We start from the raw sequence: 13,557 nt of genomic DNA on the forward strand, positions 1-13,557 counted from the left end.
AAAAAAGAAAAGCCTTTTTGCAAATTCCCAACTATCTGATGGACAATTGAGCTTTTACACCACACAATTAATTTGCAGCCTCTCCCTTGCAAATGGACAAGCTGGCAGAAGGCAACCCATTGCAGTGATGTTACAGGCTCCCCTTATTTGCTGTTGTCTGAAAGAGGTATGGGAAATGCATCGCCTTTCCTTACAGCTGCTGATGCAGGTGGGCACTGGGTGCTGTAGCCAGGCTAAATACATCTCATTTTTCAGCATCCCCCAGGAGGATGAGGGTATGGCTGAGCTCACTCACCAGTGAGGAATTCAGGGTCGGGCGTGGGGTCTGAGAGCTCCTCTTGGCACTGGTTTTCCAAGGGCACGGTGGCCACCACCAGCCCATCCGGCAACTGCTGCTCCAGGCCCCTGGCAAAGTTGTTCTGCCTGGAAGTACAGTGGGGAGAAGAGAACAGGGCAGGGAACAAGGGCCAGTGATCCATCCCCAAAACTCCACCAAGCACCATGCTCTTCCTCTGGTCATGACTTATGAAGGCCATCGTGGCTCTTGGTGGCCATCTTCAGATGAGCCCTTACCCGCAAACCCATCCACCTCCTGCAAAGCTTGCCCAAATGTGGTTGGATCAGGGTCTTGGAGACCCAAGGGCTGCAGAGAGAATGGGAAAGGCTGACCCACTGGTGGTCATCTCTCCACATCTCCGCTCACCTAAAGGTCCCTTTGAGCACCTGCCCTGGGGCCACCTCCTTGGAGTGGTTGTTGTAGCCATAGAAGACCTCCCCAAAGAGCGTCTGGTTCATAGGCAGCTCACGGGGCTCACCACAGTCCACACCATCAGGGCACGACTCTGAGATGAGCTGGCATGACCGCCCGTCTGTACCCAGCTTGTAGTCCTCAATGCACCTGGGAAGCCAGCAACGGGGCACACCATGAGCTGCAGCCCCACCAGTGGGGATCAAGGCCACCCCAGCAGGGGATGATGATGGGCTACTCACCCGCAGAACATGAGGATGTTGTAGAGGAGAGGGTCATCAGGCAGAGGCACCATCTGCTGCAGGCACAGCTGCTCACAGCCCCCATTGAAGCCATCAGAGCAATCAACACCAACGTGGCGGTCATAGCAACCCGTGCCATCCTTCATTGGGCTCAGGCCCGTCGGGCACTAGCGAGGGGAAAAGAGAGAGGTGAGATGAAGGTGGTGCTCTCAGAGGCTCCCCCATCAGAAAATACTATCAGAGAAATTTGAAAAGGACACAACTTGCACCAAAATCAGCTCATTCTGCAATAAATATTCATCCCAAGCTGGGCACGCACCACGCAGCCCGTTGAGTCCAACTTGCGATCCGCGATGCAGCGGAAGTTCTTGCTGCAGCCCCCGTTGTCCCTGGAGCAGTCACGGACAGGGCCAAAGGAGTCAAGGAGAACCTCCAGGCTGTCGAAGGAGGAGGAGGTCATCAGCTCTTCCCTGCGGGGAGTAGGAGGTGTTTCACCACTCTGTTTGGTGCTAACAAGGCATACCCAGCTCTCACCAGCCCTTATGTCCTTTGGGGTGCCCCTTTGTTCCATGGCCACACCACCAGCATATTTGCTAGAGAAACTATTCAACAGCCTTGCTTTCACCTTGCTTACACCCACCTGACCTCCACGGCATCCTCCATCACTGTCATGTCGGTCTTGCACTTGGCCGAGGGGTTGATGGCCAGCTCAGCCGGAGGGATGACAAAGCTCTTGCTCAGTGGCAGCCACATACCTTCCCCCAGCGTGTAGGTGAACCTGTCAGGAGAACGGGCATGTGGGGAAACACCAAACCCCACTGATGCGGGGACATCGTGCCAGGGCTGAGCAGGGAGTGCTGTTGCTGAAACACAGCCCTCAAACCTCTCCCCTCTCTACAAAAGGAGCTAGGCTGGTCCCAAATCTATCCCCAGCTGGATACAGGTTTCTCCAGCACCTATCTGCCAGGAGCATGCTGCTGGGGAGCGTGGGGAACGGGAAGGATAACGAGAGATTATTCATGTATTTATTCCTCCTCTCCAAGGTGTCCATGGCTGCTGCAGCTCCAGGGCTAGCAGAGGGAGGCAGCAGAGGCAGGCGCTCTGTGAGATGCATCAAGAAGGGACAAGTCTTCCAAATGCACCCAAATGACCCCAAAAGCAGCAGTAGGATCCTTCCATCTCACGTGTCCCTAGGTGGTGGCACAGGTGGCACTAAGATCAAGCCATGGGGGACCACCTGCTGCACCTTCCCCCAGAACTAGCACCAGCACCTGGAGGGGAGATCCAAGGATTGGTGGTGAAGCTGAAGGTAGGCTTACCGAAAAATCTTATCTGATGGCTGCTCACCCAGCACCAAGTCAAAGCCGCGCTGGAATATGGTGTATGGCCAGGGCCTGGAAGAGAAACACAGGAGCATCACATACCAGCATCCCAAAATGCCTCCCCAGATTTGCACTGCAGCAAGTACCTGTGATGCACCCACAAGGTGGTAAAATAGTTCCATACCCAAGATTCTGGGAGAGCGGGGGATCTTTAGAATTTGGGTGTTCCTACATAGCTGGTGCATCCAGTGAACAGCATATCTCATCCTTTACTTTGGAGTACTGTAGGCTCCAGTCCCCCCCTTTCCCACTGCTGCAGCATCCCTGAGCCTCACAGCCCTGCACCCTCAGGTACCACCCTCCTATTCCCAACATGGAAATGTTAGCACATATCTAGGGACAGCTGCACCCATGGCCAGGATGCTTTGGGATGTGCAGCCCACAAGCACGGCCCCATTCGAAGAGAATCCTTTGCAGAGCATCTTCTGCAGAGCATCTCTTGCGCAGGGTCATTTGCAGAGAGACTAACAAGTCTGAGACCAGCAATAAAAATAAGGAGTCCAGAGGAGAAACAGCCAGATCCAACCGAATCTCATTTCTGAAATGAGCTCAGAACTGGAGATTTTTCCATCCTGTCACCTTTAAAGCGTCTGTTGAGGGCACGCATCCGCACGAGCAGCATGGCAAACACCTGGTGAGCCTGGGGATTTTCTCTGACGGCAATTACAGCTCTCCTGCACAAGCACTTCAATTCCTAATCTGAAGTTATTTCAGCAAGGACACAAAAAAATCCTGATTGCAGGATTAGAGCACTGCTCATTTCCTGCCTGGGACACAATGGCACTTCTGTGACCAGGCACAGGATTACATCCAGCAGCAGAGCACAGTGCCCTGGATAAGGTCTGTGCGGATGGGAAGCAGTGCTCTCCTTGCATCTTGCCAGCTCCTTGAATGTTGCCCACAGTCAGCATCCCACACTGCCACAGATGGGCTTTATACTCTCTTCCCCAGAGCGCACAGGGCTGGGAACAAAAGCAGAGGCAAGGTATTGTTCCTTATCAGCTTGGCTGGACAAATGGTCATGAAGAGCCGTGCTGCACTTCCAGTGGTTCTCAGCCCACAGCAGTGATGCAGAGGCAGGGTGGCCAGCCCAGGGATGCAAGAGCACAGCGCCGTGTAGATTAGATATGTGGAAATCAGCACAAGGCTAGCCAACAGCCCCTCAAGGGCACAATTTCCAAGGATGCCTAAAAGTCAGGCAGTGATGGGTTTAAGCCAGAGCACTCTACCCAACGCATCTCTCCAGGAGCTCCATGTTGATTCTTCCTCTCATGAAGCCGAAAGTTCCCTCCTTGCTGCCTTGTTAGTCCTGCTGTTGAAGATGAGGACACGTCCTTCCCATCACTGCCTCTTCCCCCGCTTGGTTCTGCCACTGTTTCATTCCATCTTCCTTCTCCTATGCATCACTGCAGGCTCCTTGCTGCTCTGCTTGCAGGTGCTTGTGTTGCACGGTCTTCAGAGCCCACAAAGTGAACAGAGACAGATTAGTAGCAATGCTGTGTCTGATCAGATTGGGTTAAACAGGCCAGAAAGGACAGCTCTTGACTCCTTTGGCAAGCCTTAGCAAGCAGGTAGGCATCTGAACCAACAAAATGGGGTTCACTGGGCACGAGACTCAACAAGCTTATCCAACGCCATCAGCAAGTTCTTACGGACAAGCTCTGCAATGCATCCCCAGCATGGGCATCTTCGCAAGATACATGGTGCTGAGCTGGTGGAAGGGAGAAAGGGGCTGAGCAGAAGATGCTGAAAAGTCACTGCAAGTGAGCATGGCTGCAATGCCACCAATTGGTGGTTAAGCACTGAAAATAGGCAACTCGATGTCTGGTTCCTGAGCTGCTGGTGCTTTTAGGGACTCCCACTCAGACAGTGGCATGAGATTGCTGTGCTGAACCCCCGCAGCCGAGCACCAGCCAACGTGGCCATCACAGCCCTTCCCTGGTGGCTTCAAACCCAGAGAAAACCAGGAACACACCTGCAGCATCTGCACCCCACACAGACCCAAGAGACGCAGTCCAGATGTGGGCACAGCTGTGCAGGGCAGGGGGCAGGTGTCAGAGAATCATTAAGGTTGGAAAGATCAGTAAGATCATCCAGTCCAACCATCAATCCACACCTATATCCGCTCTAGACCACATCCCTCAGTATGACTTCCATTGAACACCTCCAGGGATGGCGATTCCATTACATCCCCGGGCAGTCTGTTCCAATACCTCACTGCTCTTTCTGAGAAGAATTTTTCCCTAATATCCAACCTGAAATGTGATCCAAGAGACTATCTCCCATCAGCAACGCCCATCCTAGTGGCACCACCAGCCCTGTTTCAGATCTGCCTTGCAAGGGTTTCCCCCAGGCTTCAGCTTCCCACCTCCCTGCCTGCTGCCATCCCTTCCAAGCAGCTCTTTATTAAAAATGCTAATGCTGGCACTTTCTCTCCGGGCTGCTCGTAAATCTGCAAGGAGAATGGGGCGGGGAGGAGGAGGCGGAGGACTGGTTTGGTGAAAGGATCTGAAAGAAAGAGGAGCTTTTTATCCGGCCATCCTTCAGGCTCGCAGAGCTGAGGCACACAGCAGGGGATGGAAAGAGACAGAGGAGAAAAAAAGATAGGCAGAAAAAGAGTGGGGGGGGAAAAAAAAAAAGATGATGAAAAAAAGAGCAAAAAGAGTTTAAGCAGAAAAAGTGCTGTCCTTGTCACTTGGCTGTGTCCCTGGCTGCTCCATTGGGTATGTGGGGATGGATGTGACAGGGTGCACAGCTCACAGGGGGAGAAATACCCCCCAAAAAATGGCACTACCTCAGAGGGTCTCAAGCTGTAGCAGAAAGGTGGGAAAGGGATGTATCTGCCCTCACATAGTTGTCTGAGCCCACCTTGATGCAGTGCCTACCAGGCTGACGCGTCTCAGTGATGAAATTCACAGAGTCATAGAACCATCAAGTCATTAAGATGTTAAAGACCACTAAGATCACCTAATCCAACCATCAGCCCGTGCCTGTGACCACTCAGGCCACGTCACTCAGTGCCACTTCTATCCTCCTCTTAAAAACCTCCAGGGATGGAGACTCCAATCCCCACGGACCCCAGATTTCCCTATGCAGTAGTGAAGAGCAACAATAGTGGAAAATAGAAAGGCACGTTGATCCCCTTATATGCAGAGGATCTAAGATCTCATTGTGCTGCCTTGGGTAAGAAGAACATGTGGTGATGGCACAGCCATGGGGCATCACATAATGAATCCACGGGCTCAAGAAGTATGAATGTGGGCAGGAAACAGCTTGCTAGCTGAAGGCACAATTAGCAATCTGATTTTGGGTAGTCATACCACGCCGCAGCCACGGGAATTTGGTTCAAACAAAGTTGGCCGGATTGCTGGAAACCATTTCTCCTACCTGAGAAACGTTAGAGGAAAAGCCAAAAAGCAGCTAATTAAAAATGCATAGCGGAGTAGAAAAGCAGACTGCTATCAAACAAACAGCGCAAAGCAGATTTGTTCAAAACAGCTGAAGAGCAGCACACAATGCAGGCGATCAAATTTATCCGCTGCACATGATCAAAAAGATCTCATTTTTGAAAAACTAGTGCTGATTTAGGGACCAGATGCGTTTGGTAAGAGATGCATTGGGAAGGTGTGGATCTCAGCATGGTACCCAAAATACATGCAGCACACAAAGCCTCACTGCTGTCACCAAAAAACTTCCAAAGCCCCCTGCTTTTCTGACCTTCCCTGTGCTCAGAAGCAATGGGATCCTATGGGGCCAGACTCAGTGCCTGGATTGGGTCGCGATATTGGAGGGGTTAGGAATGTATTGAACAAACACCTGCCAGGAATGACTCAGATGCCATTGGTCCTCCTCGGGATGTAAGATAGAGTAGCTGATTTCCAGCATCTCCAGAAAGATACTCGTTACACATCCAGCTTAAACCAAAATGCTTCACATGGCCACACTTTCCAGAGATCCTATCAACAATAAAAGCTGCAGGCAGGGATGATGGAGTTACTGTCAGTTTCTGCTGCTACTGTTTTTCAAAACTAAAATCTGATGGGCTCAAAGCAGAGGCACAAAATGATCCCTGTTTCACATAGCTTGAGAGAGGAGCTCTTGAAGGACAGTGAGGGAAACCCACAGCACTGAAGCCCTCTGGGGAGCACAAGGAGGGGCAGGAGAACCATGGATATCTCCTGCATGGTCTAGGGCTGAGGAAGAAAGACAAAGATCTGCTTGTTTTTTCTGTCCCAGAGAGAAAAGAAGGTGTGAGATGCTATGTATGATTTGTCACAGCATAACTTTGGCATCTCAGAAGAACCACAGAATGGCTGAGGTGGGAAGGGATCTCTGGAGGCTACCTGAGATGATGCTGAAGACCCCTTTCACAATTAAGCAGAGCAAACAACTCCTTAAAGGGCAGGAATGCATTTGTCCTCCCTGCCCTTGGCTTCTCTCCTGCTTGCTACCATCTGCATTTTCTTTTCCCAAAACCCAGCCTTTTCTCCCCTCTCCCTTTAGATGGAGCAGTTCAGCCAGGAAGAAGCTAGAGAAGAGCAAGGTGCACGGAAGCAGTGAGGCTGCAATCCCACACCCAGCAGTAGCAAAAAGCAGAGCAGAAGGAAGCAAACACACCTACATATGTAATTACATGTGTTTACAAACAGCCTTGGTAGACAAAATCATTTGCCCCTTCGCTTTGTGAACAAGGTATGGGTACGGCACGCTGTGAGAGGCTGTGGGCTCCTTCCAACCCACCCTGAGACACCCAACATGTCCTGGGCAACCAACCCCATCCCCATATGCCCCTGTCCTCATCATTCAGTGCTGCCACGAGAAGAAGCAGGGGAAGACATGGGGAGCTGCAGACATCACCACACGACACTTGTTCTCTGGAGATGAGACTGGGGACCCAACCATGCTGCTCCACGTCCCCCATCTATGCATCCCATGAGCATCAAGCTGTCTCCAGCCCGGCTCTGCTCACCCAGGACAGCCACCTCATCTCCCATGGCCAGCACAGGGATTAATTGCTAAATTGCTTTAAAATGAAAGAAGGGGAGAGGGGCTGGGGCTGAGCAGCAGGGCCCTGCTCAGAGGGAGGCAGAAGCACAGCAGGAATTCTGAGGCCAGCCTTTGATAGCTTTCTCTTCCTGCTGTGAGCACTAATGACTTCTGAGAGGGTGTTGGGCACTGTGAGTGAAGGGGAAGAGGAAGAGGCTGGAGGTGCTGGTGCATGCATGCCTGCAGATTTTTGATGTCTAGAGTACATCAGAAGTTTTTCCTTTCACGCTTTCAGGAGCATAAGGACGTTGAACAGGCATCTCCTGGTGCAGGATGCAGAAGGAGTGCCCAGAAAGGGAAGAGGAGCAGCTCCGATGCTCTCTGGGGGGTTGTTTACTCTGAAACCTAATGACTTCAACACGATTGTACCTCAGCTCTCATTATTCTGAACAATACAACCTTCCCCTCCTGCGGAGTGGCTGAAGAGCCCACACCCCTCTGACCTCAGGGCTCACTGAGCTGCTTTTAACTCTTTCACCAAAGAGGATTTCCCACAGCCCTGCCTTGCTGCTGCAACCCAAGCTGGGCACAGCACTGTGGGTACACTCACCCCTGGTTGGTCCCCCACTCATTCCGGATGCAGAGATGCTTATGGACAGGGTCTTTCATGTAGCCCTCATAGCAGAGACACTCACCTACAGAAAGAGGGTGCACATCAGGGACAGGGGGCCCTGCAGGACCCCCACCATCCCCCGCTTACCGGTCTCAGGGTCGCACTGATGCTCGCAGGGGTCAAGGAGGCGACGGGCACAGAGGTCCAGGGCCCAGGGGCCACTGGAGTTTTGCTGAGAGAAGAGGACGACCTGCGCCGGGTTCAGCCAGTCGCTGGCGTCCAGCTGGCTGCCCTCCAGCAGGATAAAGCGGCTCCCTGCCGCCCGGGGGGCAATCAGCAGCTGTCCCCTCTATCCCACAACAGCACTCTCCATCCCATCACAGCCCCCTCCATCTCATGAGAGTTCTCTCCATCCCATGATAGTCATCTCCACACCATCATGGTGCCCATTCACCCCATGATGGTTCCTTCTGCCCTGTGATTGTCCCCTCCCTCCCACAACAGTGTCTCATTAACTCACAATAGTCTCCTCCATCCCACTACAGTGCCCTCCATCCTGCAATGGTCCCCTCTATTCCAAGAATCCCAGGCCCCCTCTGCCCCACAATGAACTCCTCTGTCCTACAAGCCCATCTCCACCCCAGCCTGTATTCTCTAAACCATGTCGGCCCCCTCCATCCAGTGTCCAAGCCAGCCAAACCTCCCGTGGCCACTACTCATCCTTTTGTTGTTGTGCTGGTGCCATCCATCTCATCCATCCCACATTCACCTCCTGCATCCCACATCCATCTCCTCTATCCTATGACACCCAACTCCATCTTGTGCTTGTCCCCACCATGCCATGCTCATCCCCACCCAACCTTGCCCACACTCATATCCTGCATCCCACAGTTTTCCCCTCAATCCTGTACCCACTCCACACCCGTCCCCTCCATCAACTCCCCTCCCCTCCATCACAGCTCCCACCCATGGCTGGCATAGGTTGGCAATTGTAGGACTGTGGTCACTCACCATCAGCAATGAGGTGCTCAGGGACATGGAGGGTGATCTTGACAACAAGGGGGCAGCTCATGTGGGAGGAACACACCAGGCTGATGATACAGCTTGTCACACTGATGAGGGTCAGAGTGGTCTTATTCACAGGGCTGCGGGGGGACCCCACTGCAAAACACAAGAAGTGCATTCCAACCCCAAACCCAGCATCCTAAGAGTAGAAAACAGGACAGAGGCGGGAGAAGCTCACTGCCCAACCTCCTACATTCACCTCGGCTGCGCCTTCGGCTTCGAGAGGGGTCTGTGTAGAAGGTCAGCTGGGGATCAGTGTCTGCCTCCGTCCCCGAGTCCCCTTCGGGGTTCAGAAAGGCTGAGCCAGCTGAGGGTGACACCAAGCATGGTTACAGCCATGGCAGCACCCAAACACATCCCATCCCCACATTGCCACAAAGGGCTGCAGGGTGGGTAGGCACAGAGCAGCGCATCCTGTCCCATCCCATCCCATTACGGGTCACCTCGCGCCTTGTTGTTGATGCGTTTGCGTTGGCTGCTGGAGGTGTGGGACAGCAGGGTGGCCTGCTGGTGGTTGGAGTCCACAGGGCTGGTGGCGATGATGTTGTCCTTGTATTTGTTCATCAGGGACAGCTTTGCGTTATCGCTTCCTGGGCGGGAAGAATTGAAGGCAACATCTTTCAGGGAGAAAGACCAAAAGAAAAGAAAAACAAAAGGGAGGTGAGAAAAAGATTTCCTTGGATCGATCCCCAGCATCCATACAAGGTGACTGGGGTTGGCGGACCAGCCTGCTCCCAGTGCAGCTCCTCAAATCCCCAAGGGGACCAGCACATCCACCAAGCCTGGTTAAACGTGGAGATTTAACATTCAAAGCACTCCTGCATAGTCAGGTCTGCAAAGAAGGCCCCTGGAAGTTTTAGAAAGCACACTGCACCCTGTCAACAGAAGGACTTCTGGAGAGCCACTAACATCTCACATGTTCAGAGCAACGTGACAAAACACTCAAGGCAATATATATATATATATGCAATGATGGGGAGAAGAGAAGATGGACATGGTTTGAGGGACACGGATTTGTGGGCAGGGTGGTGATGGGTTGATGGTTGGACTAGATGACCTTAAGGTTGGATGAGACCAGTAATGATTCTATGGACCCAGCTCAGCCCCGTTGCTGCCCGACCTGGCGTGAGGTCCATGCTTGATTTCTCATTGCAGCCCTGCAGCGAGTCGAGGGTGCGGGTGACCTGGCTGGCAAAGTCCTCACCGCCATTCATACATTCACGCTGGAGGTGGTGCCGCAAGTCGGTGATGTCGTACTCGTAGCCATCCAGGATCGGGGTCTCGCGGATGCTGAGGGTGCCGCTGGAGTTGTGGCCCTGCACACGGGCATTGCGCAGGCTCTCCCGCCCGTGCCCCCCGATCAGCACCGAGGGGATGTAGTGGATCTCGTTGGCAGCCTCGGCGCTGGCACTTTTCTGAGGTTGTGGTACACGGCGCCGCTTGCACCACCGCCGCCGGGTGTAGAGGATCATCACCAAGCAGAGGATGGAGAGCAGCAGCGCGATCATCCCTCCCTATGGGCACAAAGCAGCAGGGCTCAGCTGGGACTGCAGAACAGCCCCGGGAAGTGGGCTGGGAGCAGCCCGACCACACCAACAAGAGCTCCTGGCACTGCAGGGTGAAGCCCGTCTCGAGCAGAGCCAGCTTTGAAGTCGCCACTGAGCCATAAAAAAAGCAGCATTTAAAGCAGAGCGTGGTTTGTTTGTGTTCTCCCGCAACGTCTTTGAAAGCAGCAAGCCGTTTTATTATAGGCAAACACTCCTGCGGGCAACTTTTTCTGACCCATTTCCAGCCACTTTCAATGCTGTCACTCTCAATCTCGGTAGATTTTCTCAGGGCATCCTGTGGAAATTTCAGCGCAGATTAAGTGAGATGAAGGCTTGGGACAGCAAACGAAGCAAGGTTTGGGGGACGCAGAATGGAAGAACTCAGTCCCCGCAGCAGCCCTGAGCACACCCAGCCTCACCACCTCCCATCATACCCAAGGTCACCCAGAGACATCACCACCGCGGCACGGATGGAGGCGGTGAGATGAAAGCTCCAGATGGCTCCTTGCGCCTGGTCTGCCAGGAGTAATAATAATAACAACAATAATAGTGAAAAAAAAGAGCACATGGAGCCAGCTGAGAGCTGCCTGTCCGGCCATGCCTCCGGTCCCCCTCTTCCTTTTCATGAAATAGGTGTTCTTGATAAAATAAAATAGTACTCATAATCTGCTCCATTAGGACCAAACATTAAGGAAATTATTGAACGAGGAGGGGGAGACGGAGCTGGGAAAGGAGCCCTAATGGCCATTATGGCTTCGCCCTCTTCCATTCCCAGGATAATGGAGCTGCAGTGTATCCTCACTGCCCACCTCCCAAAATTTCTTTAAAAGCAAAAAAAGAAAGACAAAGGAGGAGACGCCAGCAGTGGAGGAGACCAGCAGCCTTGCAGACACATCTCCTCAGGCAGGAACCAAGATGACAAATCTGTCACTGCGGATGAACAGTGGTACAGAATTCTCACCTGGGTGTGCTCACGTGGCTCCTTTCCATGAGAGCATGGAAAAACCTTCATCCTTCCCACTGGGACTTGGGCAAAGGATGCATGGGGAGCCAGTGCTAGGAGGGCTTCTTGCACGTTCCCCATGCAGAGTGTTGTCATGATGGATAAAACCCCTTGCTTACACTACACTCACCAACCAAATGGAATGATGGAAAATCAGCCTTGAAAGCTACATGTGACTTTGACCCCAGGCACAAAAGCCAACCTCTGTTTGTCAAGGCAAAGGACGCTGCTGGAGCTGAGTGATGGAAAAGCAAGGGAAAGCAATCTGTACTTATACATTTTGGTGCAAGAATCGCAGGCATCCTTTCACCACTTCGATAACAGGACTCATTTCATATGCTCCTGCCTGGGTCTGGGTATTCAGCAGTCATCAAAAAACCACAACCACAGCAGCAGAGCGGCCTGAGTGTGGGGCTGGCATCTCCCCAAGGCAGTGCTCTCTCTTGGGGAAGGAACCAAAATGAGGAAACAGACCAAAAGTGGTTTGGGGTTGGCTTTGCTAGTGATTTTTTTTTTTTCCCCCCTCAAGACTAATCAAGTGCAAATGATGGGGAAGAAGCCTGGCCTCCAGCATCAATCTGGAAGAGCTACAGCCTTCTCATTAGGGTAGGCACCATTAAACAGCCTGTTTGCAGCCTCGGCAACACATTGTCTCTAGCTAATTATCTTCCAATGGCTCAAAAATGGTCAGTCCTTCAGACTTCTCCAAGATTAGGAAACATAAAAACACAGCCCCCGTCCCCTCCCCCATCCCAGATCTCTGCCCTGCCCTCCTTCCTCTGCCGTTAAACCTTGTCCCTGTGGTTCTGCGCGGGGAGTTCCCGCATGGAGCTGTGCTGAGCAAAGCAGTGGTGACAGTGCCTGGTGGCACTGTGACACCACTGCATGCAGGCACCCGAGCAAAGGGCTGCCAAGGGAGTCACTGTGAATTAACCCCGTATTAAGCTGGATGCAACCTTCAAAGCCCAGGGTGAAGGATTCCTGCAGAAGCACTGGGGTACATTTAGGTGGCGGAGAGCGTGAGTCATTTGGAGATGTGAATTCTGGGACAAGTGTAATGCAGCCCAGTGCTGAAGCATCCTGTATAGCATCCTATCCACCTCCGTCCTAAAGCAGGAGGAGAAGGGATGCACGTACCATGACGGAGATGTGCAGGATCCTCAGCTCCTCCTCGGCCGACTCGGTCTGGGGTTCCTCAGTGGGCTCAAAACCAGGCAGGCTGGGAGCCCCATCCTGGTGGTGGATGTGGAAGAGCAGAGTGCCGTTCTCCAGCCACTGCTGCCGCCAGCGCACCAATGGGATGTCATCTGTGTTGCCTGAAATCTCTGTGAAAGCAAACGTGGTCATAAGAGGGCTACCAGGGGAGTATCCACCTCACCCCAAAAAGCAGGTGTAGGGTGCAGCCAGGGATTGGTGTATCACCATGGATGGCCACCAGCATCCCTGAGGCTCTAATTCAGCCAGTTTTTGCCCATATGCTTCACGTTACACGCAGTCCCAGCCGCAGGGAGCAGAGAATACGGAACAACTTCTCAAGAGCGCTAATGGGATCACTGGGGCTGTGCAGCTAATTACTGTAAACGGAAAATATAATGACTGGAGAGATGAGCACGCGGCTGCAATCACACCTGCAGTGCAGGCTCCCACTGAAGTACGCTCAGAGCTTTCAAGTTTTTGCCCACACATTGCAGCTCCCCGCACAGGACGCAGCCTCAGTACCTGCACAGATACCTCTCTATCTCCTGCCCAAGGACCCTGACCTTTCTAGGTGCCTTCAGCTAGAGGATCTTTGGCACTAGGGCAGATAGGCAGAGCTGAGCTGGATAGCGATGGCACTGGATGAAACCCAAGCAAAGCAGCAGAAGCTGCATGCCTAACCAAGCCTCATGAGCTCAACTGGTCCAAAATTGCATAGACACACAGAATCATTAAGGATGGAAAAGACCACTAAGATCATTGGTTCCAACCCCA

At 52.7% G+C, this 13,557-nt stretch overlaps 1 protein-coding gene across 1 annotated transcript; it reads right to left on the bottom strand.

Moving 5' to 3' along the window:
• Positions 1-287: 287 nt before the first annotated feature.
• LOC100542796 (astrotactin-1) lies at positions 288-12,933 on the bottom strand. The gene is made up of 13 exons (XM_010715931.1): positions 12,724-12,933; positions 10,157-10,550; positions 9,480-9,653; positions 9,236-9,343; positions 8,983-9,132; positions 8,119-8,286; positions 7,969-8,053; positions 2,310-2,384; positions 1,631-1,768; positions 1,310-1,460; positions 991-1,157; positions 704-898; positions 288-423 (listed from the first exon to the last, which is right to left on the bottom strand). The coding sequence occupies exons 1-13, from the start codon at positions 12,931-12,933 to the stop codon at positions 288-290; spliced, it is 2,151 nt and encodes a 716-aa protein (XP_010714233.1).
• Positions 12,934-13,557: the final 624 nt, after the last annotated feature.

This window comes from Meleagris gallopavo, chromosome 10 (assembly GCF_000146605.3).
Source record: "Meleagris gallopavo isolate NT-WF06-2002-E0010 breed Aviagen turkey brand Nicholas breeding stock chromosome 10, Turkey_5.1, whole genome shotgun sequence".
Taxonomy (NCBI): domain Eukaryota; kingdom Metazoa; phylum Chordata; class Aves; order Galliformes; family Phasianidae; genus Meleagris; species Meleagris gallopavo.

Excerpts from the sequence above, each read along its gene's own strand:
- LOC100542796 (XM_010715931.1), bottom strand. The coding sequence starts at position 12,933 with ATGACCACGTTTGCTTTCACAGAGATTTCAGGCAACACAGATGACATC. Across the intron at positions 9,654-10,156 it reads AAGCATGGACCTCACGCCAG|ATGTTGCCTTCAATTCTTCC; the intron begins GTCGGGCAGCAA and ends TCTCCCTGAAAG. Across the intron at positions 424-703 it reads GTGCTCAAAGGGACCTTTAG|GCAGAACAACTTTGCCAGGG; the intron begins GTGAGCGGAGAT and ends CTGTACTTCCAG.